Genomic DNA, 27,353 nt, shown 5'->3' on the forward strand with positions numbered 1-27,353 from the left:
TTATTATTAGTTATACAGGACAGCTGAGGAAACAGACATGAAACTAACTTCTGAAGTATGGACTGACTAGGTAGGAAGGGGTCTTAGCATCTACCTAGAAAACATTCGGTTATTTTTTAGTGCCTTTACAACTTTTTAACACATTATTCAGATGGCTTAAAACTTATCTCTGAAAGTTCATAAAAAGTAAAAACTGCTTTGTATACCTAAACTATGACTTCTATGATTTGGCAGGTGCTTTTTACAAACAGGAAAAAAAAATCTTCCTAATATATTTAACAATTCAGCAGTATTTTACTCGAACTTACCTTGGCTAAACATGATGCCATCTCATTAGACAGAAAAACTGAACACAAGAATCTGACCTGTATACATGGATGGCTGAAACAAAGTACCACATCATGCTATTACTTCCAGTAACACGAAGAACTGCCAAATATCCTAAGTCATAGGGTTGTAGAGAAGAGCTTTGTTTGTAACCAGAGGCAAGCAAGTCTTTACAAATCAACACAAACACAACAGTGTTGAAATATACAGTAGGAACATTTATTTTAACACTTCTAAAAGGTATCTTTCCATGCCTGATGATTTGATATAAAAATCAAACCCATCATACTTTTCCCATCAGTTTTTCCACACCAAGGGCAATCAGAAATTTGTACAACATGAATATGTTTCTGAAACAGAAACTACAAATTAAATGATAACAGAAATACACAAATCAACTGGACCCTAAATGGATTTCTAGTGAGTTGTTCCTCCTTCCCCATCACCTAGAGCTTCTTCCTTCAGTTTCATTCTGCTCCTTTTCCTTTCTTTGCTTGGCCATGAACTTCTGTTAAAAGCAATTTTCAACACGAAACATTTGTTAGATGTTGTTTGCTATGTGTGCAATCCTAAATGTATCTCATTATATTTATAATTTAAAGTAGTCTTAATTAACATTGATTCCTTTCACTAATCATCCTTCTGACATTCGATGATACGCCAGGCATTATGTTTGGGGCTTGGGGATTTAGTAGTGGACAAGACAAATAAAGGCATTTTTTCAAGTGCTTACACTATAATAAAGGAACTGAAGAAAAGAAAAACTGAAATCACTGTAGGTGACAGTAATCAAAATTATAACAAGGAAGCATGTTCATGTGCCTGTTCTTTGGTTTGATCCTTAGCACCACAAAATTAAAACAGTCACAGAGGAACTATAGAAAGTTCATCTTTTTGTAGATTTAAGATGAAGTTTGCTTTTATTTTGAGTTAATCTTGTATCCTGCCACTTTACTGAAGGAGTTTATCAGCTGTAGGAGTTCCCTGGTAGAATTTTTTGCAGTCCTGGCTGTCCTGAATTCACTCCATAGACCAGGCTGTCTTCTAACTCATCCAGATCTGCCTGCCTCTGCTTTCCAAGTGCTGAAATTGAAGGTGTGTGCTACCACAACTGGCTTTGAAGTTTGCTTTCTTAAGCAAAGGCCTTTCTTAGCAGCTAATATTTGAGTAGAGACCAAAAGATAGGAAAAACTGTTCACATAAAAGGTCTGAGAGAGACACAGGAGTAGTAATTAAGGCAATGGCATAATAGCAGCTGAGTTCTCAGGTACAAGGAAGAAAAGAGTAACAAGAAAGATTTCAGAGACACAGAAAAGAGAGAGCCACATCAGTGTGGCTATTATTCCAAGTGCCATTGAAATAGCTGCAAATTTTAACTTTTTTTCCTTAAGACAAGGTCTCAATATATAACCTTGACTAGCTTGTAATTCTGTAAGTACGCCATCCTCAAACTTTAGCGATCGCCTGCCTCTGCCTCCAGAATATGGGACTAAAGGTGTATGCCACCACATCTGGCCACAGTTGCAAGATTTTAAATGGAAAAAAAAGTAGGCTGTAACAGGTTAAAAGCACACAGAGAAGGTAAAATGTGTGAAAGATTAGACCTAGAATTAAACAAAGCTGGGTGGAAACTCAAGGTTTGCCACTAACTAGCTTGGTTTTTAGAAGTTCAATACACAGAATATATGAAACAACCTTAGACATTCAGGAGTCAAAATTACTGATTCCCATGGCTAACAGTAACTTTCTAGAGCAGCACCTCCTTAAACATACACAACAAAAAAAGGGAAGGTCTGTGACTCAGTCAGTTTAAGAAATGGACATTTTTCTTCTGGCTAGAAATTCAGAAATTTTAACTTGCTAATATGTACAGATATTTGCAATGAGACACCAGGATAAGCAGAGTCTTCTATTTTAAAGGAGGTCCACAAGATACTGCTGCTTACACAGTCTATTCTAGAGAATGTCATTGCTCCAGGACAATGAGTAGAGCTAGAGGCCATAGCAACATACAGTGACACAGAAAAACAGGAGTTCTGGACTCAGGAGCAATATCCAAGTTCTCACAAAGGAAAAGAAATACACACGCTGGGGAAGACTCTTACTTTAAATCTAAAGATAGTGACAGCACAAGATTTTTATGCGTTACCTCTGTATTTTGCTTATGGCGTGTGCTCTTGCAGTGATTTGCCATTGCTTTTTCATCTGAGTAGAAGAGGGAACAAATTGGACAGAAAAATCCAGCCTTTGGAACAAGAAAATCCAAATCTAGAAGACAGGAGGAAAGAGACAGAGAATGATCCATCAACAGTGTGTCAATTACTTTATCCAAATCTGGAGATTGAACCTAGGGCCTCAAACATGTTAGTCAGGTACTCTACCACTTGGCTATATCCCCCAGCAGTACAAAACAAGTATCTTTATTTAGCAATATGTGAAATATATTCCAAAGCCTCCAAGAGAAGCCAGAATGCTACTGCACTGCAGGGTGAAGAATCTGAGAGAGGAGAAAACAAACACCTCAGAAACACCCTGTTGAAGTAGAAGATGAAAACAGCAGAATCATGGATGGGCTGCTAAGCATCTAAAAGCCTCTCAACTCAGCACAGTGGTCATGAGCAAAGTTTGCTAGGGAAGATTTTCAGCTTGTTTGGCCTAGTTGGAATTTCTGCTTGGGGAAAAATACCTCAGTTTTTAGTACAGCAGCAAACAAAAGTACAAGAAAGAAAAAGGTAGGCATATTCCAGCCTTAAAGAATGAAATAAAAGTATCTATGCTAACTTAAAAAAAAAAAACAAAAAACAAAACCTAGATAACCTGTATTCAGAAACACCAAGCAAAGTTAACTTGCTCACTTTTTGTTTCATAGGAATAAGGAAGAAAAATGTCATTTTTACTTTACCTCCTGGCACATCGGGTGTCACTGATTTGCCTACAGAAGAATCTTCAGTCTTCTTGCGTTTTTCATCAGGTTCTGATTCTTTTAATTCAGTGTCTTCAACTAAAGTCATTAAAAAGTTCAAGGAAAAACATGAAGTTATTTAAAGTAGATTTACAGACTTTGTGAAGGTAATGCTGGATACTTTCTGATTTCCAAAACTAACTTAAAACTCATGGAACTACACCTCAGTTAATAATGATTCCTTGATCTAAGAAGTAAATGGGTAAATGTTTAGATGTAGTCAATGGATTTAGGAGAAATAGGGCTAAAGCCAATGTAAAATTTTATAGGTATATAGCTCCAGAAAGAATTAAGGGTGACAAAAGACTGTTACTATTTTTAGTTCATTTAGAAAACAGCAAGTTTCATGACAACATCTTTGTGACCTGCCAATCACTGAACTTCAATTGTATTTGCCCCCTTCTTCCTCTCACCCAATAGTTCTGAATCTAAATTCAGCATGAAGAAAACATGATACTTTCCCAACCCCTTTCATTTTCTCTTGTTACCTGCTTCCTCCCTTCCTTTAGCCCCTCACAGTCCTCCTTTTAAAGAGCCAAGTTCTGTAGGTTACTGGCAAGAGTTAACTTCTATACTCTAGGTGTTGGTTTGAGGAAAGTATGAATTTAGTGGAAATGCACACCAGCAAAGAGTTACTATGTCCTTAAAGCCTTCCTACCCAGAAACTTTTGTTTAGGACACCAATTCTTAAGTCTATTGAGGGCGTATACATCCTTTTTCTTGACTTGATGGTCAAAACAGCCCATTCACTCTGCCTCTGGTCTCTTCCTATTTTCTTTACTTTATATACTTTACTTTTTATAAACTTTTGTAAATCTCTCTGCTCTTGCTACTCTAAAGGCACATGTACCTTACTAATGAATTACATTATATTATATGAAAGCTATAAAATAATAAGAGTAGATTAAAAGAAATCATTTAAGTTTAATATTGAATGGCAAATGACCTTCTGCTAGCTGTTATTTTGAGAAAACATATAATCCACTAATGAAAATATAGTTATTAAGTGAGCCATAGATAAATTATCCCTTCTATATTATTCAGTTGAGAAGAGGTCATTCTAAGCAAGCTGGTGTCAAAGTTGACCTAACGTGCCAAAAAAATTTTGACAAAAGCAAAACAAAAACAAAGGAGCCACTGGTGTGATATAACTATTTACTATAGCTTAAAGTAAAAATTTGCTATAGAAAAGAATAAGGAGTACCAATTTGGTCATGGGACACAATAAACAGTAACAAATAATGTAGAAAACTCAAGACTAAATTAAGATGTCTGACAACAATGAGAAGGGGGTTCATCAGAACTTCAGAAAGGTAATAAAAATACCAAAATACATCCATTTCAATGGAAATCAGATTTTAAAACATGTGGTTCTAGATCAATCATTGGTTCTCAACCTTCCGAATGCTGTGACCCTTTGATACAGTTCCCCATGTGTGGTGACCCCAACCATAAAATTATTTAGTTGCTACTTCATAACTGTAGTTTTGCTACAAACTGTTGAGAACTGCTATTCTAGATGCTCTACTTTGTTGCTAGGGGTATTCCAAAGCTAACAACATTGAATTTCACCCCCTAGTGACAGAAATTGAGTTGGAATCAGATTCAAAGAATTTTCCCTTAGAACAGAGGGTAAAGAGTGCTACAAAGAAGATAGCAAAGGGATATCTTCATACTAGAAGATGATGATTTCTTTTACCTTTCCTAATCAATAAGCCCTTGAAATCAGGAAATATGTTAGCATTTTATGGCCAACAACAGGGAGGATATTGGATACAATGACAAGTTATCTCTTGTGTGACAATGTTCATGTTCCTTATTTGTATCAACTTAAATATTACTAATGCTGTTTAACTTATTGGTTGGATGTCTGGAAGCAAACATAAAAAATACTTAATAAATCATTGTTCCCTGATGTTGCAACATAGTCATAATAGCATCTTGTAATTTCCATAAATATTTTTTTGTTCCTGTGTCATTGTTCCAAAATCTCTCTAAATTATGAAGAAAAAAATCTACAAGAATCTTACATGCCTGCCTGCTGCCTTTCTAGTTTCTTCACTGGTTATTTGTGAAACCTCCACATGATCTCATGTTATGTGGTTTTTCTCCCCACCCAAAAAGCCCCTTTACCTCCTTCACTCATTTGGAAGGCTTCTTCGCCTTTTGCTGGTTCTGCCATTACAGCTCTTTGTGAGGGTGATGCTTTTCCAATTCTAACTCTCTTCATTGGTGTTTTAGCTTTAAAAAGAAAGCCTAATTTATTGCTCCATTAACAGTACTTAAATTGCTTTAAATTTAACATATTAAACTATCTAGTAATCCTAATATTTGTTCTAAAAACTTCTGAAATTTGGGGACAATGTCTTTTTGTTTTATTTCTGAGACAAGGACTTGCTTATGGAGCTGAAGCTGAGTGCTGGATTACAGGCATGTGCCAGCACACCTGGTAAAGAAACCTATTTCTAAATAGAAATCTATTTTATGTGCATTGGTGTTTTGCCTGCATGTTGTATGTCTGTGTGAAGGTTTCAGGTCCCCTGGAACTCGAGTTATAGATAGCTGTGAGCCACCATGTGGGTGCCAGGAATTGAACCCAGGTGCTCTGGAAGAGCAACCAGTGCTCCCAACTGCTGAGCATGTCTTTAGCTCCTTAGAAATCTATTTTAAAAAGCAGTCTTTCTGTTCTGAACAAACATTCCTTCCTGTTTTTTTCACAGGGTGGCTATACACTTTTCCCTGAATTGTTGTCAACCCAGTGAGATGTTCCTAGTATTCCATTCTTAGTTTGGTTAAAATTTTCAAATTTCAATTTTTTGTTCTTCTTTTTTTTTTTTTCCTTAAGACAGATTCTCTGTGTAACAGCCCTGGCTGTCTTGAAACTCACTTTATAGACCAGGCTGGCCTCAAACTCACAGAGATTCACCTGCCTCTGCTTCCTGAGTGCTGAGATTAAAGGTGTGCCACATCACACCCAACTTTCTTTTTTAAATCCTTTACAAAGTAGACATTCACTAATACATTGAATAATTTCATTTATAACATCTAAGGAAATAAAATAAATTACTGTTTGTATTCCAAGGTGACTTTATTGTATAATAATAGTAAGTATGTCAGCTGGGTTCACAGCTTAACAGAAATTATACTTGTATTTCTCATGTCCTGCAAGCAAGTAAGCTGCTCTATTATACCATACCATCAAAATATTACAGTACGCTAGATGTGATGACTCTCACCTGCAATCCTGGCACTTGGGAGGCAAGAATATCCCAAGTTCAAGGCTATATTTTGAGTTCTAGGCCAACAAGGGGCCGCAGAGTCAGACTTCACCTCAAAAGACCAACATCTGCCAGGTGTGGTTGTTCACACTGTTAATTCCAGAACCCAGGAAGCAGAGATAAACTGATCTCTGTGAGCTCAAAGCTGCCTGGCCTACATATGGAATTCTAGGCCAGAAAGGGTCACACAGTGAGACCCTGACTTAACAAAAGAAAAAAAAAATTAAAGTTGAACAGTACCTCGACGATTTGTTCTCCTGCTTATTTTGTTCTAAACCCAAGTTTAAGCCAGAAGTAGGAGGCAGTGTGATGTGGACACTATTCTGCTCTTTAAAGGCTTATTTTCCAATACATACACACTGTTTTCACTGTACCTCTGTATTGGTTGCTTCGGTTTGTTTCCTGGTTTTGCCATCCTTTCTTGAGGTATAACAACTTGGGACAACCTGTATTCTGTAAACTAAGAGAAATGTGTGCAACCTATACTTGTTTCTGAGGAAAACTTGAGTGGTTTTTAACTTCTGGCTTACGGAACATCAAGAGGATGATATTACTCCTACTGCGGCACTGTGTTCAAACCAGTTTTAAATGTAATTTCATGGAAACAGAAAAATGAACACTTTCAAGTATCTACCTGCCGTAGGTCTTTCAATCATGGTTTTCAGATCTTGTGTAACAGTCTCACTTCCTGGACCTACTTGGGAGAAAGATTCAAGTTTTGTCTTCTTTGGGTCCACAGCTCTCCTCTTTCTATTTCCTTTTTTATCTGTACGGTGGTCAATTTTGCCTTGTGCTAACTCAACTTTTGAATCATTGTCTCCATCCTCTTCATCTCCAACTTCATCCACAGTAACAAAATTAAGCTCTTCTTTAAGATTTTTAAAATCAGCCAGAGAATCTTCATCCTCTTCAGTTACTTCATCCAAAGTCACTAAATGAAAATCACTTCTGTCATCCTGTATTTCATCTACAGTAACTAAAGCAGAAGGGTCTTCAGGCATCTGGGAAGAAATGAACCCAATAGTATCCCTTACAGTAGTTCCTTCATCTCTTTTTGAATTCAAAGTAGCAAAAGTTATATCTGCTGACTCTTCTACTTCTCCAATTTCATCCACAGTTACCAAGCGTTCCTGTTGAAGATCTTGTTCTTCAGCCATGGACAGAACAGTAACATCTTTAGGTTCACTGTGGGAAATGCAATCATCCTGGTCAATTAGTTCATCTAAGGTAAGAAGGGAGTTAGAATTTTTTACCATTTCTTCCATATTGAGCTCTTCTTCATCAATGACTTCATCCACAGTGACCAGAGCTTGTGCAGCTGCATCTTCTTCTTCTCCAATTTCATCTAGTGTTACAAAGGACAATTCTCCCTCAACACTGTGAGGGACAGAAGTCTCCTCCTTTTTCTTTTTTAAGTTAAGTTCAGGGGAAGGAGGAATTTTGAGAGCTTCTTTTCTTTTTCCTTTCAATGGAGTCTGCTTGGCTTGAGAAGGATTTACTTCTTCTATGACTTCATCCACAGTAACAAATTCATCCAAATTAAATGTAAATAATGGTTCCTGTTGGAAAGTTAAGAATCAGTACTATGAATAATGACTGACCACTATGAACTATGACTGACTAGTTATTACTACTAGTCACAGTAAACTAATATGCAGATCTCCATGAGAACTTCACTGAAAAGCCATTTCCTAAGACTAAAATAAAATTAATGTTATACTTTAAAGGGTTTCAAAGTCATGAGGCTAGCAAGATAGCTCAGTCAGTAAATGTGCCTGCCACCCAAGCCCAACAACCTAAGTTTGATACCCAGAACTAATGGTATAAAGCAAATTGCTCTCTAATTTCCATGTATGCAAGAGCACATACATATGAAAATATGCATACACAGCATACAAATTTTAAAAAATAATTTATACTTTAAAATTACATTTAAAGCACTTATCAAAACAATTCAAAGACTCTACTATTCCATGTTAAATATCTACCAAGTGTTCACTTACTAGACTTCTAGAAGCACCTCAAACAAAAATAAAAGGTAAATAGTTAGCTATATTAATCAATTTATATTTAATATGTATTTTAACTTATACAGTGCTATGAAAGTTTAAAGTTTATATTGATAAAATTATCTGAAAAGATTACTAAGATTTCACAGCTAATGCAATTGTATTTGAAAATATTATTTTAAAACTGGTACCATAGCAAGTAAAATTTCCAGTAGGTTTCTGGATGTAGTAAGCTGCTAATAACCCACTGCTAGTACATATAACAATAAAACTATTTAGTCTACCTCAGTGGCAACACCAAAGAACTTGGAGGCCGGATACAACACAAAGCATTTTAGTCCTATCCTATGCCCTACATCTTTCACTCTCTCAACTTCTAAGTGTATACAATAAATGGGTACTGCTATGGAAGGATGGATATAGAGAATGTGGATGTTCTCATTTTACCTCTTTCGATTTGGAACTTCTACCAGTAGTACTTTTAGAATTCTTAATGTTCTGCAAAGCCAATGCCTAAAATATTAATACAGAAAAACAGAGTTTATATCCAGATTATTAATGTTCTTTAAAAAAAGAGAAAACACAATCAGCAAATATCCAAATATGGTCAGTTATAAAAATGCTTAACAAGTATACAAAATTAAGTCAACAATCATTTAATGGTATATGCACAGTCTCTAAAATTTATAGCTAAATTCAGTTTCCAAGGTCTTTCTTCCTCTTTGCCCACAATGTCTAAGTTAGGCAATCAGTGAACTGATAAAGGAAGTTTCAATTTCAGAGGAATGAGAATGCCAAATCATCATCCTAGGAGCCACTACAGACTCTTCTTTAAATCACAGTTATACTTCCGACCAAATTTTAATTCAGCTACATTGTGAACAATACTTTCCAAGTATGTGAGTAAATGGGAACTTTGAGCTCAATACTCCAAATGTCTACTGACTTAAATCAATGGTATTGTTTCAGAAAGGGAAACAGGAGCTTGGGGCTAGAGTGAAGAGATGAAAGTATGAGCCAAAACTATACTTCCTACTCCACAGCTATAGCAGCAGAGCTAGGCACTTCAAAGATACACCGAGTCACTGACTCTTCTACTCTCCTCACCTTGTTGTTGCTGTCATCCCGTTTCATGATGGGAGCTTTAGTCTCTGTTTCCTGAGACTGTTTTGTTATATCCTTGTAATCCATTTTAGAATCCTTGTACTGAAGGGCTGAGATCCTTCCACTGTATCCTCTGTTAACACCACTCTGAGTGGATTTGGATTTACTGCTGCTTTCTGCCAAGTCTGATTTGCTATTTTTAAGCAGACCAAATTCCTTGGCTGAAACTTTCTTTTCAGCATTTATTTGGTCTCTAAGCACAGGTTTTGGAAAATTTTTCTGGCTTTCAGTTTTTGAAGTTGTACTTTTTGCTTTAGGGGAAGACACCACAGCAGCCTTGACGCTTGTTTTACTACTACATACATTCGAAACAGTCAGCACACTAGTTTTAGCAGTTTCCTCAGGCTGACTGCTCTGACCCACTCCTTTATTTGGGTCTGCCTTTATTACAGCACTTTCTATTGGCTTTTCTCTTATTGCTGCTATAATCTTCTCCAATTTTTCTACAAATGTGTCAGCTTCATTCTTCTCAACCTTCTCTGTATTTACTTGTAAATCCATTCTGGTTTCCTCAGAATTAAGTTCATTTTCCTCCTTGTCATCCATGCTACCTTTTTCAGAAGTATCCTTTTTGCTCACAACATTCTCATCATCAATGTAACTTCCTGGCACTTGGGTCACAACACAAGCAGATGGCAGTACTTCTGAAACAGTTTCATGTTTGTCCATTTCAGCTATGGTTTCTACCATGGGCTGTGCAATTCCAGAAGATAAATCTGCTTCGGATGGAGAATCTTCTAGACTTCCCTTGATGTTCCTTTCTTCTATGAAGATACTGTCAGATACTGATAATTCTGTTTCAGAGTTTGTAACTTCTGCCTCTTCTTTCACAAAGTCACTGGTGTACATCTGCTGATTTAAAGCAGATTCCTCTATATTTTCGCTGAATAACTCAATATTGGCTGGAGTGGAGGCTACAAGAGGAATTTCTATGCTGACCTCTGCTCCTTGAGCTTCCAGTTCTAGTGTTTCAATTGCAAAGTCAGACTCATATAAAGCTTGTTTGGGTTCTTCCTTACCAAGTTTTTCCTGCTGCACTGAAGTTTCTGTTTCAATATTGCAAGTAGTTTCTTCTTCAACCTCACTAGGTTTAACAGAGGGACTATCGGCTGCTGTTTGTACCTCACTTTCATCAACAGGACTGTTTTTCAAGTCAGGGCTAAAAGTACTTAAAAACAAACAAAAAGAACACAAAAACAAACAAAAATCAAACTATGATGAGAATTCAATCATTGTAAATAATCCTGTTGATGCCAACTGTAAAGGTTTCCTGATGCACAAATACTAAGCACTGGGAAATCCAGCCAATCAGCATTAAAGTGGCCAAGATGTTCTGACAGAAATCAGAAGGTGAAAGATCTAAGAGATCCTCCATCTTTTTAATTCAAAGAAAATAATAGCAAAACTAGGATTGTTGGTATCTTCCTTTTACTTGTGTAAATTAACTATTTTTTTCCACTCCAGTTTCAAGTTTGGATCTGAAGACGCCAAAGAAAATCTGAGATATCTCAAATTACTACTAGGCCCTCTACTCATGACATAGGTAACTAAACAAAATGTGCAGTTCTACAATAAAACTAGTGATCCATACATGGAAATTTAATATGTATAAGTGGACTTTCATAAAAAGAAAATTGGAATTGGCATGGAGGATAATGCCACTTAACCTTTTTACCTCCTTTTTGGATGCAAAAGACCTAATTTTAAGTTTCTAAAAAATGTACTTATGGATAATACATAAAAGAAACTTTTCTCTAGAAGGACCTATGTAGCTTTTGAAGACTTAAAATTATAAGTAAACTTTTAGAGCCACCTTAACAGGAACACAAAATCTTACTACACACAAACCACTCACTCAGTTATCATATAACATTTTAATTATTCAAAAGAAATGGAGAAAATGCATAGGTATGTAATTATTTTATGTTGTCATGGTCTTCCCAAACCCACAATAAGCAAACAAAAGTGTATGACTTTCCAATTCTAAAACCTTTTTTTTTTTTTTTTTTTTCCTAGACAGGGTTTCTCTGTGTAGTCTTGGTACCTGTCCTGGATCTCACTCTATAGAGCAGGCTGGCCTCAAACTCACAGAGATCCGCCTGCCTCTGCCTCCCGAGTGCTGGGATTAAAGGCGTGTGCCACCAACGCCAAGCTCAATTCTACAACTTTCAATGAAGCAGAACCAAAATAAACTATTTTGAATTAACATTCCACATTAGAAGTTGTCTTGGAAGAAGTGTTGTACTGAAGACCATGTCTAAGACATTCTAAAAATATATTCCCACTTGTTAGGAGCAGTGGGTTAGAGAAAGAAACTAGAAAGTGATCCCACCACATTAACACCTCAGTAGAGTCTTAACTCATTTTCCTGTTTCCAAGGAAGGAGAGGATAAGCTACCATCTTGACATGCTTCTCAGAGGATGGCCACATATGCTTTAGCTCATAATATTAGGTAGTATCTATCTCTGTCCTTTTCAGAGATTTGGAGAAGGTGCTAACTGCCACCCATGGGGGTCTAGTCATTTCATTAAATAAACTGGTTCTCCCAGAAGAATAATTGTAATAGTTGAGAAGTTTATGAACATCGAGGAATCATAGATCCTAATAACAATACGCTCTAATTTCTGTGTAAGCCACTAAGTATATTAAAAGTTTCTATTTGAAATTATTAACATCTTTAACATTGAAGATACCAAGGGCTCATATTAGGTGTTCCAAATTCACAGAACTAAAGTAGAATCTGTGGCCAAGCACAAACACGACAAAGAAACAACCATGACACTTAGTTACATGGATATTTCTCAAAATACAAACTTTTGAAATTACAAGATTCATATCAATAATAAACTCAAATTCCTGCTTCATTACTGGGCTATTTACTAATGCTAAAGATTTATAAACTGAACTATATAGAAACATTTATGAGGCTGAGCAAACATGAAGATTTTTTAATCTCGGCTGAAAGATGTAACAAGACGTAACAAGACTTCTATTTATCACATTTGAAGTTTATAAACAGTTATTCTCATTTACACAAAGAGTAACTATTGCAGTTTTGGATTTAAACAGAACACAGGCTTGTTTGAAAAGATGGCTTGATTCCATATTTTGCTTCTGTGCCAGTCATTTTAAAATTAATTATTAACTTATGTATGTGTATGTGAGCCTGCCTGAGTTTATGTGCATTATGTGAGTGCAGAGATCTCAGAGGCCAGAGCATGGCCCTGGGCCCCTGAAGCTGGAATTGGAGGCATTTGTGAGCCTCCATGTGAGTGCATGAAATCAAACTTGGGTTCTTCTCTGCAAGAACAGAAAAGTACTCTTAACTGCTGAGCCATCTCTCCAGTCTCACTGTGTACCAGTGTTTATAGTGTTTTCTTCATAGAAATTGTTTTAACAAAAATGAGTATCTGTTTATTGGCTAGAATAAAGGAAAGTTTCAATGTTGATTGATTTAGTTTGGAATGCCAGTGAGATTTCAAATAATATTAATACCAGAATTAAAATGGCAGTTTTTGGTTGTGTGTTTTTAAGAGATCACAGGAAAACAGTTACATTCTGAGAAACAGTTGCAAAAACAATTCCAGAAAGGCATTTAGTACACAGGTGTCTAATATCCTACTCCCAACCCCATCAATTCAGAATTTTACAAAAGGCGTATAATTAAGGTTAGGTATAAGCATAGATAATGACACCATAACACACACATCTCAAGACATTTTAGGATGAGATTTAACAATACCAGAAATTAATGTTTATCTGGTAATATTGGTAAATACCAGGTTTTACCAATATTAATGAACAAGGGAAATTCCATCTAGTATCCTTATAAAGCAACATTTTGTTTTGTTTTGTTTTGAAAGCAAAACATCACCAACATTTTCTTGGTGTGAGTTTACTCCAAAAGTAATATTAAGTACTCTATGTCCCACATTGTTTTATTATTATTACTTTCTCTCTGCAATACAAGTCAGAAAAAATGACAACAAAATTGGAATAAGTTTAAAAAAAATCAATTTAGCAAGACTAGAAACTATTCATTAACATGTCAATATTCTGAGTTTTTAAAAGAAGAAAACCCAACAAAAACAGATTAACAACCTATTGTTTCTGATAAAAATAAGCTTTTGTGGATGTTTATAAAAAAACACTACAAAACAGAATACCCAAAAACAAATATTTGGGGAAATCTATTTCTTGCCACCAACAGAGAAAACTGTAGGTCTGTACATATGACCTACATCGTGGCATTGTTATTTATTAAGCACTCTGTGGACTTGCATGTGAATTATTATTGGTTTAAGGATAAACAACTTTAAAACTATGTGCTGACACATGGTAACCCAGAAATATTGCTTATGAGTTACCAATGTATTTCAATATGCTCACAATCTTTTTTTTTTGAGCTGGGGAATCGAACTCAGGGCCTTGAGCTTGCTAGGCAAGCGCTCTACCACTGAGCTAAATCCCCAACCCTCACAATCATTTTTAACAATCTAGAATAGTCTGATTTTACAAAAAGCTAGTTAATAAGAAAATCCATAAGACATCATTTGCAAAGCATCAAATCAATACTTTTGTATTTAAACATTTTCAAATTGCTATTTGAAACTTAGATGATCTTAAACATAGACTAAAAAATAGCAGTAATCAACAGTAAACACCATGACTAAAACAAATTCGTGAGTCAGTAGTTTGAAGAGATTCTGAAAATTAAGTTTTGATTAGTGGATACAAAGTAGTACTTTCTTTTGACAAATATTCCCATTCCATATTTTAAATGTTCTAAAATTATACCAACTTTGTAAAAAAATACACTGAAAATTGTACTTTTAAGTTAATGAAATTTTAAGATTAAATATATTGTATTTAACTTTTTTGGTACACAACAATCTAAGTGAAGAGCATGTACTCCAGTGTGGGGTTCCCCTGACCCCAACAAAGAATTAGGCCCATTTCCCCCAGCAGACCTTGACTGAGGATGGGTAGTGCTCCACTGGCCTGTCACCCAGCCTCCAGGTACCCGGAGACAACCAGACAATCAGATGCAGTGGGGAGTCATGTCAAATGGGAACTCATTTATTAAGCATCAGCACACCCTTTATAAAGCACCAAACCACAAGTCAGCTTTCCTTCTACCAATCACAACAAGGGTCATGTATCCATCCATGAGCCTCTCAGGGTATAGATCAGCATGATGATCAGGAGGAGGCCATGCACCTATATTTTATCTCTTGACCCCAAGATCCAATCATAATTTCTGGTAAAAAAGTTAGGTCCCTGCCCAGCTCACTTCCTCTCAGCGCCATCTTTGGCTTTTGCAGCAACATGTGCTCGGCATACCCACAACTACTATTTTTCTGTTTTTGAGCAAGACCACCTTGGATTAGGTACGGACAGAGAAGGCACCTTCTACGAAGGTTTGCATAGTACTCTGGCACCTCAGATTAGGTTCACCCCCTATGTCAGGGAAGTGTCATTAGTATTGAGCCTGTCATAGTAATAGCAAAGTAATGAGCTGTGTTTTTTTCTTTTTGGACCCTGAAGAACTTGATTAGTTTTCTCCATAACCAAGGCCCAAAAGTACAGGCCAGAAATAAAAGAACCAGCGGCCCAAAGAGTATGGAAATGTGAAAATGAGTGTGGTCAGCCAAGGAGCCATTTAAACCAAGGCATATTTTAATTTTTTTCTTGTGTATCTCATCTAGATTATGTAAAAGAACTCCAGAATGGTCTACATAAAAGCAGCATTCTCCCAGCGCTGTGCATAGGCCTCCCTGCTTTAAGAAAAGAAGGTCTAAGCCTCTCCTGTTTTGGAGAGTCATTTGAGCAAGAGTATCAAGAGACTTTTTTAAGTATCTTTCCTCATGGATTGGGGTCCAGTCACCCACACCTCAGGATCCCCTGGCCAGATCTCAGAGGTCTGGCCACCAGGAGCCCAGGACTGCCTTCTCAGTCGCATTGAGGATCTTGCCAGTACCAGCACTGATCACCTCCCATCTTATCAGTTGAGGCTAATGCTGATTCCTGGAGGGTAGCAGTTATCATAAGGGATAGGAAAGTCACCTACAGGAGGGCTTCCAACTGAAACAGTCAAGGAACATAAGAGCTCCTCAAGGGACCAAGTCCCTTGGATCTGTTTATTGTTACTATTTCTTTTCTTTCTTGTTTTTGTTTTTTTGTTTTTTCCCTCTAAAAACAAGCTGCGACCACCAAAGGACCTTCCTTTCCTTATTGGTTGTCTTTGGCATCCTCCTGTAAGGATAGGGAGGGAAGGAATTTGAGTTTTCTGGCTCGTAGCCAGATCAGGGCATTCTTCCCAATGGGGAAGATGCATCTATATTCTTTTCCCACTGTAGGTAGGGGATCTGGTCCCCTCCATCTGAATGTCAATGGGTCTTTCCATCTGACTTGTATCTGTGGTTTGGGGTTTAATTGACCCCAATGCTTTTGAAATCTGGATTCCAGCATCCCTTTGGGCAAATTTAAAATATTAAGGGTAAGGAGGGCTAGCTGTAGGTATATATAGGGACTAATTCCCCCTTTTTGTTTTTGAAGCTGTTCTCTGAGGCATTGATGATTTCTTTCAACAATTGCTTGCCCTTGAGGATTATAAGGGATCCCTGTTACATGGGTTACATTCCATTGTGTAAAAAAGTACTGCAAAGCTTTCCCAACAAAACAGGGGCCATTGTCTATTTTTACTTGATTAGGAAGGCCTAGCCTAATGCGACAAAACATTGTAAGAAGTGGGAATGTGCATGTTTGGACCTCTCTCCTGTGTGAGCCGTGGCCCAGCAGGTACCAGAATATGTATCTATTGATACAAATATGTGTTTTAGCTTTCCACATCCGTTTGCCATAGTATTTGCCCTTTGGCCTCTAGGGTTTACCCCTGGGCCTTTGCAGTGGAGTTACTCATAGGTAAGGTTGGCAGAACTTACATGTATGAACTACTTTTTTGAAATCTTTAATAGGAATTTGAGGATATCGGTGTTGTAGCCCCCTCCAGTTAATGTGGGTTAGGTCATGTAATTGAGTTGCCTCTGGTGCGGACACCAGAGGCCAGCTTATCAGCCTGTGCATTGCCTTGAGATAAGAATCCCGGAAGTGAAGAGTGTCCCCTCATATGCTATAATAGATGGGATGGATTTGACCTTATAACAGCCCTTGTAGAGCAACCATGGGTAGGGAAATGGGGTGGGCATCCAAACGGATGTATGCCCCAGGTAAGTGAAGCATCAGATTGGCCATATACAGGCTATCTGTGTACAAGTTGAGAGGTCTTGGTATGTCTTGCATGGCCAGGATGACGGCCAGCATTTCCTTGTATTGGGCCAACCCCTCACAGGGACAAAATCCCTGCTGCATGGGAGTGTCTGACCCTCCTTTAAACGCTGCATTAGCTGAGCCTGTGTGGCCACCAACAGTTAAAACATGTAGGGCATTTGGAATAGGTTCAGAAGGAAACATATTAGGAAGTTTTAGGGGAGCCTCCAAAGCATGGTGGTCCAAGGAGAAGGCCCATAATGGCAATCTAGTTGCCCCATAAATCCCTCCAGGGCTAGGGCAAGACGAGTGTTGGCCCGTATGAGCCAATCTATATCTGCCACTCTAAAGGGGAAGATAAGTGTATGGGGTTCCCACCCATAGTGTCCCAGAGCTTGTGTTCTCCTTCTTATGAAAGCATCTGACATCTGATCAGCTTGAGGGGTGGACCCATTCTATGGGCTCACCCTCCTGGGTTAGGATGCGGAAAAACAAGGAAGCTCTGGTAAAAAGACAAAGGGCCAAGGGTTTTTCTATTGAGAAGCATTTTAGAGAGGGCCAAAGGGCCCTCTGAACGTGGGAGAAGGCGGCTCACTGTTCAGGCGTGAGGGTAACCTTATCTGAGGGTCCCATGCCCTTCAGTAGGTCATAAAGGGGGAGAAGGACATCCTTGGAAATGGACATCCAGGGTAGCAGCCAATTTATCTCCCCCATAATACTCTGGAGCAGAGTTAAGAGTCACCTGAGAGGGGATATCCAACCTAGGTTTAAGGGGCAGGCCCTTGTTAAGATAAGCTCAGCTCCAAGAACTCTAAAGGGTGCCACCTGTTGAATCTTATTATGTACCACCCTAAGTCCATTCTTACATAGGCAGTCAAGGATGGGGTCTCCATGACCCACAATAAGATCAACCATGTAGATGTACATCAGGGATCCCAGTCTCTCCCAAACAGGCAAAGAGGTCAGATCATTTTGGCAGGAGGCAGGGCTACTGGCCAGGGTAACACCACCCATTCATACCTCTCATCTGGGTGTGAAAAATTTAAGGAAGGGATGGAGAATGCAAATTTAGAGCAATCTTCCAGATGAAGAGGAACAGAAAAGAAATAATCCTTAACATCCAGAAGAGTGATGGTGTATTCTGTCAGGACTGCAGGAATCCAAGGAAGACCTCTCAAAAGGGTTCTTACTATCTCCATTTTTTCAATAACTTTTCTAAGATCCTGCAGCACACACCAGGTCGTATTAGCCTTTTTCATTACAAATACTGGTGTATTCCATGGACTTATTGGGGGCATATATGCCCCAGGTTTAGTTGTTCTTTACCTAAGGAGCAGACTGCTTCTAATTTGGGTTTGATGAGCAGGCACTGCACTACCCACACAGGGCCCCTGGGCTTCCATCTAATCTTGGGGACCAGGGAGGCAGTGACCCTTAGAATTGGAGGTTCCACCTGTCAGCTCGGTTGCAGAACTCCCGGAGCCTAGTGAAGACCTCTATTCCCTTATCTCCCTGTACCCTTGCCTCCTCCTCCATAATCATTAAATCATTAAATGATCCTCCAATACCATTAAAGAAGGTCTGACAGTCGGCACTCCTCCTTATAGTAAGCACACCATTTGATGTACTGGGTGCTGGTGAGCACTGCCTTTGCTAGGTCCATCCAGTCCTTAGGTACACATGGATTATATGTAATATCCTGCAGCAAGGTATGGGCCTAAGGGGAGTTCAGTCCATTCTCCATCACCACCTTGCGGAGATCCTTGATGTCATTTGCTTCCCAGGGGTACCATTCTGTCTACCTGGGCCTGGGGCCAAATTAATGGGGAAAGCTTGGAGGTTCAGCATCCCGTTTCCCTCTGCCTCCTCTTCTGGCCCTTAGCTTTAGCCATTTAGGCTTCTGCGTAGATAGGCTCCCGGGACACTCCTCCATTGGCAAAGAGCTGACCATAGGGATCAAGGTCCTGTAACTCCCTCCTGAAGGCTGTATGGGGCTCTACAGCCTCCCCTGCCTCACTTCTTCTTTGCCTTCCTATTGAGTCCTGGGGCAATATGGGAGAGGAGAGGATAGGACTCCTCAGCGCCATCCTCCTCAGGGCCAGAGATTTTTACTTTGATTTTCCTTTCCTCCCAGTCTCTTCTCTCTCCCTCAGTCAAATCCTCCTCCCACTCTGGGTGGAACGCTACCTTGAGAATGGAGATGGTGGAAGTTGCATTACCCATGCTAAGTGTTTCACTTGCCCCAACCAACAGCTTGGCCTTAGTCAAACGTTCTGTTGTTCCCTGTTCAGGAGCCAGCTGTGGGGTTCCCCTGACCCCACCGAAAAATTAGGCTCACTACCCCTCCTAAGTCAAGGTCTGCTGCGGGTGGTGGGCCTAATTCTTCAGCGGGGTCAGGGGAGCCAAACATTCCAGGGTGTTTACCAAGCATAAAGAAGCAACATTTCTATATGTAATTCAAACTGTTTATACATGTAGTTTCTCTAAAGAGTCAATAAATACCTAAATAATATTAAATATAGCCACCAACCAAAACAAACCCCAAGGCCAAACAGAACCCAAGAGTAAACAGACATCAAGCTTACACATAAACAAAAGGAGCAATTAGGGTGGGAACTTTCTGTACCTGAGAACAGTTACCTCATGATACAGAAATACTCAAACAATACACAAAAAAACGAAAGGAAAGAGATTAAAGCAACATACCTTTCTTTTCCTAGTTCCGGATCATTCTCCCTTTGAGCCTACAATATAATTCATATTTTATTAGAGGTTATTCTAGTGGTTCTGCACCACTGAATATTTTCAGGTAAATTTAGGTAACAAAAATTAAAAAAAAAAAAAAGGGGGGGGGGAGAAGGCTGCTTCTTAAAAATAAAAAGAATTAGTGTTAGTTTTCTGGACATAACTATTATGTTCCAGGAAAATTTTTCTCATTAAAAACTGCTGCTAGGTTACATAGAATAAGTCAAATTACCAAGTAATGATATATTGATAGAAACGAGAAAATTTGTGAATTTTAAAGCTTGAAAATAACATCTTTTGCTTAGAATAAAACCAGTAAACATGACATAAAAATCTTCCTTGCAGATTTGCTTTTAAAGACTTGAATTTATAAAAAAAAAAGTTTTAATAAAGCATCCCACTAAGTTGGGCATGGTGTAGCACCTCTATAACCCTAGCTACCTGGAAGGCTAGAGCAGGTGAATCCCGTGAATTCAAGAACTCAAGAACAGCCTGGGTAACTTAAGACTAAACAATACAAACATCTCCTACTTAAACATGCAGAAGTGGGGCTGAGAAGATGGCTAAGTAGGTACATACTCATGGTGCAAGCACAAAGATGTAAGTTCAGACTCCCAGCATCCATTAAAAAAACAAAACAAAACAAAACAAAAAACAAAAAACTGGGAGCAGTAGCATGCTCATAATATCAGTGCTGGGGAGAAGAGACAGTAGGACTCCTGGGTCTTGCTGGACAGCCAATCAAACTCAACCAGTGAGCTTTAGCTCAGTAAAACAAACTGTCAAAAAAGAAGGTGGAGAAGCGACAGAGGAAGACATCCAACATCTACCTCTGGCCTTTACATAGACATACATACATACACCCTAGAAACGCTACAGCACTAATGCTTTTAAATATTTTCCGAACCCGCCCCCTCCAAAAAAGTAATGTTATGGAACATCAAAATGATCAGTGAGTTATTTTAAAAATTAAAGCTAATATTAAAAAAAAAAAAAAAAAAAAAAAAGCTTTCAGGGAAGGTAAGAGTGAGTCTCGAAGATGTTAAGAGGAGAAGCTGGAAGTAAATGTGATCAAAGCACATCTAAAGAATTTCTCGCCGGGCGGTGGTGGTGAACGCCTGTAATCCCAGCACTCAAGAGGCAGAGGCAGGTGAGTTCAAGGCCAGCCTGGTCTACAAAGTGAGTTCCAGGACAGCCTCCAAAGCTACAGAGAAACCCTGTCTCGAAAAATAAAAACAAACAAAAAATAATTTCTCAAAAAAAAAAAAAAAAAATGAACTGAAAACATTAAGTCAAAACCAACAGCTTTTAGATTAAAAAACAAAAACAAAACCAAAAAAAAACCTGGGCGGTGGTGGCACACGCCTTTAATCCCAGCACTCGGGAGGCAAAGCAGGATCTCTGTGAGTTCGACCAGCCTGGGTTACCAAGTGAGTTCCAGGAAAGGGGCAAAGCTACACAGAGAAACCCTGTCTTGAAAAACCAAAAAAAAAAAAAAAAAAAAAGATAAAAGAAAAAAAAAAAATCACAGAATGATTTTCAAACTAGGATTATTGATTCCTATTAGAAATTCTTCTTTTAAAAGCTTGTGTTTGTGTATGCACGTGAGTGGAGGTAAGAGAACAACCTGCATGGGAATGTTTACCAGGAATTGAATTCAGGTGGTCAGGCTTGGGGGTAAAGCTAGGTTGTTGGTCCAGAAATTCTTCAATGACTAAATATATACCCCTGGGGGCTGGAGAGATGGCTCAGAGGTTAAGAGCACTGGCTGTTCTTCCAGAGGTCCTGAGTTCAATTCCTAGCAACCACATGGTGGCTCACAACCATCTACAATGATCTGACGCCCTCTTCTGGCCTGCAGGCTGAACACTCACTGTATACATAATAAATAAATAAATCTAAAAAAAAATATATTAAAAAAAATTTTATACCCCTAAAGACCTTTGGTTGCCCTTCTGAGTAAAAATATCTTCTTCATATATTTATACAGCTTGCCTCCCTATTTCCTTCAAGTCTTCCAAATGACTCTTTGCAGGGTGTTTTAATTTACCATTTTAATACCCACAATTCCCCATTTGTGTCTCTTTTTATGTGAGAAGTTACGTATGCTGAGGCAGGGTTTCATGTAACTTAGGATAACTTTGAACTCACAATACTACTAAGTGTTGGAACTGTAGGCATGCATCACTATAACTGACTTTGTCATTCTTTTCCATTTATTTGTCTTCACAGCACTTTTTACCATCTGGTATTTTACTGCTTGATGTATTACACGCACACACACACACTCACACACACCTTTCCTTAGTTAATTCAAGAATTTGGAAAGATTAGCAAAAAGTATAGGTACTAAATATAAGGTAGCTACATGTATTCAACTGTACAACTATGTAAACAAAGAACATGTAAATTTTGCTTTCTTATGCAATACACACACACACACACACACACTGAAAAATGAACAAATAAAAATGTTTCCTTCCAGGAAGCAACAAAGGATCAAAAACAGCACCTGTTTCCCAGACATGATCACAGAAGACATACCAAGTCTCTCTCTTTGTTTTTTGTTTTGTTTTTTTAAAGACAGGGTTTCTCTGTGTAGCCCTGGCTGTCCTGGAACTCAAACATTCAAGAGATCCACCTGCCTTTACCTCTCAAGTGCTGAGATTAAAGGAATGTTCCTCCACTGCCTGGTTTATACCAGATCTCTTCACATATTAGTACCCAAAAATAGTTACATACTTCAAAATTACCAATTTATCTCATGTACTGTTTCCATAATCATCAAAACTGTAAGAGGATCAAAGAATTTTTAAAATTATCAACATAAAAAAATCTAAATTCAGAAGAAGTTTGACTACTATTTAAGCTTACTCTTAAATTGCATTCATGAAGTATCTTCTGAGTTTTCAGAAAATGTCCTTTATGTTGATTTTCTTAAAATTTTTTTTAAAGATTTATTTATTTTATGCATATGAGTGCTTCGCCTGAATGTATATGTTTGTACCACGTGTGTGCCTAGAACCCATGGATGTCAAAAGGTGGCACTAGATCCCTGTGACTGGAGGTACAAATGGCTGTAAGCCACTACATGGGTGCTAGAACCAAAGCTGAGTCCACTGCAAGAATAGCCAATGCTCTTAACTGCTAAACCATCTCTCTAGCCCCACCCTTTGATTTTCTAAAATAACAAAAGTTGATTAAACAAACAAAAACCACTTACCTCTGAGTCCATCTTTGGAGATAAAGTACAGGTCAACACATAATCACCTATGCTTTGTGGATTTTGTTTCAGAAAACTGTACATTGACAGAGCAGATTCAGGACTTTCTAACTGAAGAATCACCTTTAAAAATATTTTTTTAAAGCATGAATTTAAAAATTACAATTAGAATTAGTACGTTACCTAGGAATTCCACTTTTTACTGTATACCCAGAAGAAATGAAACCGGGGACCCAAACATTTATTTATTCACTTACATTCCAAGAAATATTAGGCAAAACCATTAAAAAAAAGAGACCTAACTGTCTATCAACTGATGAATGAATTTAAAAATTTTTTTTTCTTTTTTAGTTTTTTTAGGGTTTCTCTGTGTAACTTTTCGCCTTTCCTGGAACTCACTTGGTAGCCCAGGTTGGCCTCAAACTCACTGAGATCCGCCTGGCTCTGCCTCCCAAATGCTGGGATTTAAGGCGTGCACCACCACCACCGACCAGCAAATTTTAAGAACATAGTCTAAGCACACAATAGAATGCTGTTTAGCCTTTAAAAAGACATTCTGATATATGTTGCATCAATAAACCTAGAACATATGCCAAGTAAAATAAGTCAATTGCAAAACAGCAAATACAATTCAAATATGCTTAATGCCACTGAACTGACATCTAAAGTTAAAATGGTAAATTTATAATTTAAGAATACCTTACAAAGGCTAGGCAAAACAAAAGGTTATTTAAAAATCCTTTCCTTCTTTAAAACAGAGAACTATAGTGTAGGGGATGCAGAGATGGCTCAACAGTTGCTGCACTCCTGGAAAACTCGATTTCAGGTCTCAGTACCCACATCAGGTGGCTGATAACTTATTGTATTTTTAAGTACAGAAGGCAAATCATGAAATAATGTTGATAAACATCTAAATCTCTGTGTTAGGAGACTTTAAATATATATTAAAAACCATACCTTTCATTTTATAAGGGTAAAACAGCTTTGCCATGGTCATAGAATATATGTAAGTCTTCCTGGTAAGACAATGCTCTTTGAACTGTATTACCTTGTTCTCTCTGTGACTCTTATTGATTCTTAAACTAAAGAGAGAAGCCATCTTTTTTTTTCACCTGTTTTTAAATCACAGTCCAGAAGAAACTGTCCTAGTCTGTTATACTTCTGCTTAGGGGTTGAATTATGTTTAAAGATGCTTCAACACAAAAGCCAAGTTAGAAGCTACAGACTGTAAGTATACAGGATTCAATTACCTTGTTTTTGTTACTTATGAACACATAGCGATCCACTTTTCCAAACTGATGCCCAACACAAAGCACACACTGAAGTCCGTCTTCAGGTAAATTGTCAAGATGTACAAATCGGTTGTAAATTTTATCAGTATTTGCCTGTATTTTATTGTTTTTTTTTTTTTTTTTTGGTGAGACAAAGTAGGGGGAAAAAGGATAAACATCAAATGATAAATCACTGATTAACAGTAATTTAATATTACAGAGGCTAGGTAATGCTTCTTTCAAGAATAGGAAAATGACTATATGGAAAAGAACAGTGGTATTCCCACCCCTAGGAGTAGGGTGTGGTGGTGGGGAATTGAAACCAGAGTCTCATGTGTGCTAGGGAAGCCCTTTATCATTGAGCTAACAATTCCAGCCCAACAGTAAGATCTTAATGTTATATCTGAGCAATGAATAAAACAATAAAATAAATAAAATGGGACATGTATTTCTATGTTTTTTTAAAAAAATTCTCAAATGGAACATCACAGGTTGGGGATTTAGCTCAGTGGTAGAGAACTTGCCTAGCAAGCGCAAAGCCCTGGGTTCAATCCTCAGCTCAAAAAAAAAAAAAAAAAAAAAAAAAGGAACATCAACTACAAATATGCGTTTCAGTGCATAAAAAAAATCAGTTCATATCTGTTTGTGGGTTCCCTGGCAGCAGGACCAGGACTTATCCCAGGTACATGAACTGACTTTTTGGAGCCCATTCCCGGTGGTGGGATACCTTGCTCAGCCTTGATACAATGGGGAGGGGCTAGGCTCTCTTTCAACTTGGTATGCCAGACTTTGTTGACTACCATGGGAGGCCTTACCCACTCTAAGGAGTGGATGGGGGTAAAGTTGGAGGGAGGTGAGGAGGTGAGAGAAGGGGAGGGAGGGAGAACTGGAGTTGGTATGCAAAATTAAAAATTTTAATTCATATCAGGACTGAGACCCTTTTCATTTTTACCAAGAAGAGCCTTCTGATAATCTTAGTCAACTCAGTATTAAAACTGCTACTAGAATTCTCTTTAATTCTCAAAGGAAAAAGAAATTTAATTTTCAATTAAATCAGCAAACAAAAGCACTTAAATATGAAACTCACCTCTGGGTCACTTTCTTGAATCAAGGTTGTAAAGAGAGCTTCCTAAAAAGTCAAACATTCAAAAGTAAAAGGTGAAAGCTCTGTTTCATTCATATACTGACACTTGGTCATGATTTGTTATGCAATGACCTACACAGATAGGTATTATTAAGTATTTCATAAATCAGGTAGCTAAAGTTTTTTACTCCTTTAAAAATTTTCTCCCCTCTTTTTGAAGATGTTATGTAAGTCTCACCCTACCTATCTAACTTAATTCTTCTTATTCCCATAGGTTCACTGCAGGCAAATAAAAACCAGTGTAGTAATTTGTTGCTATCATAAAAAAGCCAAAAGCAGCACAAGAAAAGAATGGCAAAAGATACTTTAAGGGCTGGAGAGATGGCTCAGAGGTTAAGAGCACCGTCTGTTCTTCCAGAGGTCATTAGTTCAATTCCCAGCAAGCACATGGCGACTCACAACCATCTGTAATGAGATCTGGCGCTCTCTTCTGTATACATAATAAATAAATAAATCTTAAAAAAAAAAAAAAAGATACTTTAAAAGAAGGCTCTGTATAAAGAAAAGTAATTTGGCCTTTATCTAATGGAACTATGGTTCTAAAACTTTTTCTTTAATACTACTGACATGTATAATAGTCCCCACTAATACTAGAAAGTTAGGATGATTATCAGGAAAAGGTTTTCCTAAATCCGCATTTCCTTTAGCTTCTATGAGATTCTACTGTCTCCTTTTAGGGTCCTACAGACCCTGAAATGTTTTGGCATCAGTTGAAACAGAATCTTAACAGATCTGAATTTCATGTTAGTCTCGTGGCTTTGTGGTTAAAGTACATGAAGGAAGCAAAGCTACTCTATTACTCTGGCTGTTTTAACAAGAGTAATAAACAAATGAGGAGGAAAAATTAAAGACAACTGCCAGTATTCTGTTTTGATTGTTAGTCAGAGAGCAGCAGTCAAGATGGGTTTTTTGGTTTTTTGTTTGTTTGTTTCCAAATAGGATTTCCTCTCAAACAGTGGGCTGAGTGGTCACTAAAAGGAGAGGACATTTTTATGGCCTAAAAATACTATGTGACCCCAGAAAGAAAACCAGTTAACAATAACAACAGCAACAACAAAAATAGTAAAATTGATCTTAAAAATTTAGTAAGATCTAGGAAAAATGAAGGTGTAAGCGATTATTTACCTCATCTTTTATGTCCACATCCTCAGGAGCCATACTTATGGAGAGCTGATTTCCATCCATGGATATTGGGAAGCAGGTGTAAAATTTTACCATAGAATCTGCAGATTTTTTGTTTATTTCTATATATGCCTATAAAAATAAAAATGAAAAAAAAAAATCTTCCTGAAAAGACTTGACTCTTCAGAGTCAAATGACTTAATAAAGAAAACCAAAGTTGTAGAAACAGCAAAATCCATAGGCTAAGATTAATGTAACAGCAAGAAATAAGTGAACAGATAGGCAATATTATAAAGAGAACCAAAACACATTCTAAAACTAACACTGAAAAGGTTTTTTGTTTATTTTTTAAATAGGGTCTTATTCTGGACCCTAGGTGGTCTTGTCTCCATCTTGAGGCACCAGAATTGCAATCAGGCACTACATTCAATGCAGAAAGTCTTATTTATTGTATCCACAATAGTACTTAGCATTAGCAGACATTTTGTTTCATTTCTTTTTAAGATTTAATAAGACATTTAAATAAATAATTCCTTAGATTTAAATCACTTGTCATTCTTAATGGTATAATGGTATTTCCAATTACTCTGCCTGGGATATCCATGAGTCCTTTAACCAGTGAGTCTAGTCAGTTAATGACAATTTGTTATCAACTGGTCAAATGCAGCACCTGTGTTCAGGTACCTTTATTTTATATTATGATCATGAGGTATAATAACAGTGATACTAGCTATCATAAATGCCCAGGAAAAGTCCTTACAGGTGCTTACTGTCAATGGAAAGGCAAAAGTGATCAGCATAACACGCAGGGAGCCTGTATGAGTACTCAGTGGGTAAA

General features: G+C 37.7%; 1 protein-coding gene across 6 annotated transcripts in view; it reads right to left on the bottom strand.

Annotated features, from left to right (window-relative positions):
• Positions 1-524: 524 nt before the first annotated feature.
• Znf638 (zinc finger protein 638) overlaps positions 525-27,353 on the bottom strand; it is a 136,482-nt gene continuing 109,653 nt past the window's right edge. For 5 of the 6 annotated variants that reach the window (XM_036182011.1, XM_036182010.1, XM_036182009.1 and 2 more), the window contains 12 exons: positions 26,519-26,647; positions 25,337-25,378; positions 24,229-24,363; positions 22,979-23,101; positions 19,717-19,754; positions 9,684-10,908; positions 9,024-9,089; positions 7,202-8,126; positions 5,423-5,530; positions 3,230-3,328; positions 2,477-2,595; positions 525-835 (listed from right to left, as the gene is read on the bottom strand). In XM_036182011.1, coding sequence (XP_036037904.1) covers positions 770-835; positions 2,477-2,595; positions 3,230-3,328; positions 5,423-5,530; positions 7,202-8,126; positions 9,024-9,089; positions 9,684-10,908; positions 19,717-19,754; positions 22,979-23,101; positions 24,229-24,363; positions 25,337-25,378; positions 26,519-26,647 — 3,075 coding nt within the window. In that variant the 3' untranslated portion in view covers positions 525-769. The remainder of the gene's footprint in view (positions 836-2,476; positions 2,596-3,229; positions 3,329-5,422; positions 5,531-7,201; positions 8,127-9,023; positions 9,090-9,683; positions 10,909-19,716; positions 19,755-22,978; positions 23,102-24,228; positions 24,364-25,336; positions 25,379-26,518; positions 26,648-27,353) is intronic. The other variant, XM_036182012.1, reaches the window with a different exon arrangement.

The sequence above is a fragment of the Onychomys torridus genome, chromosome 3 (genome assembly GCF_903995425.1).
Source record: "Onychomys torridus chromosome 3, mOncTor1.1, whole genome shotgun sequence".
In the NCBI taxonomy this organism is placed as follows: Eukaryota; Metazoa; Chordata; class Mammalia; order Rodentia; family Cricetidae; genus Onychomys; species Onychomys torridus.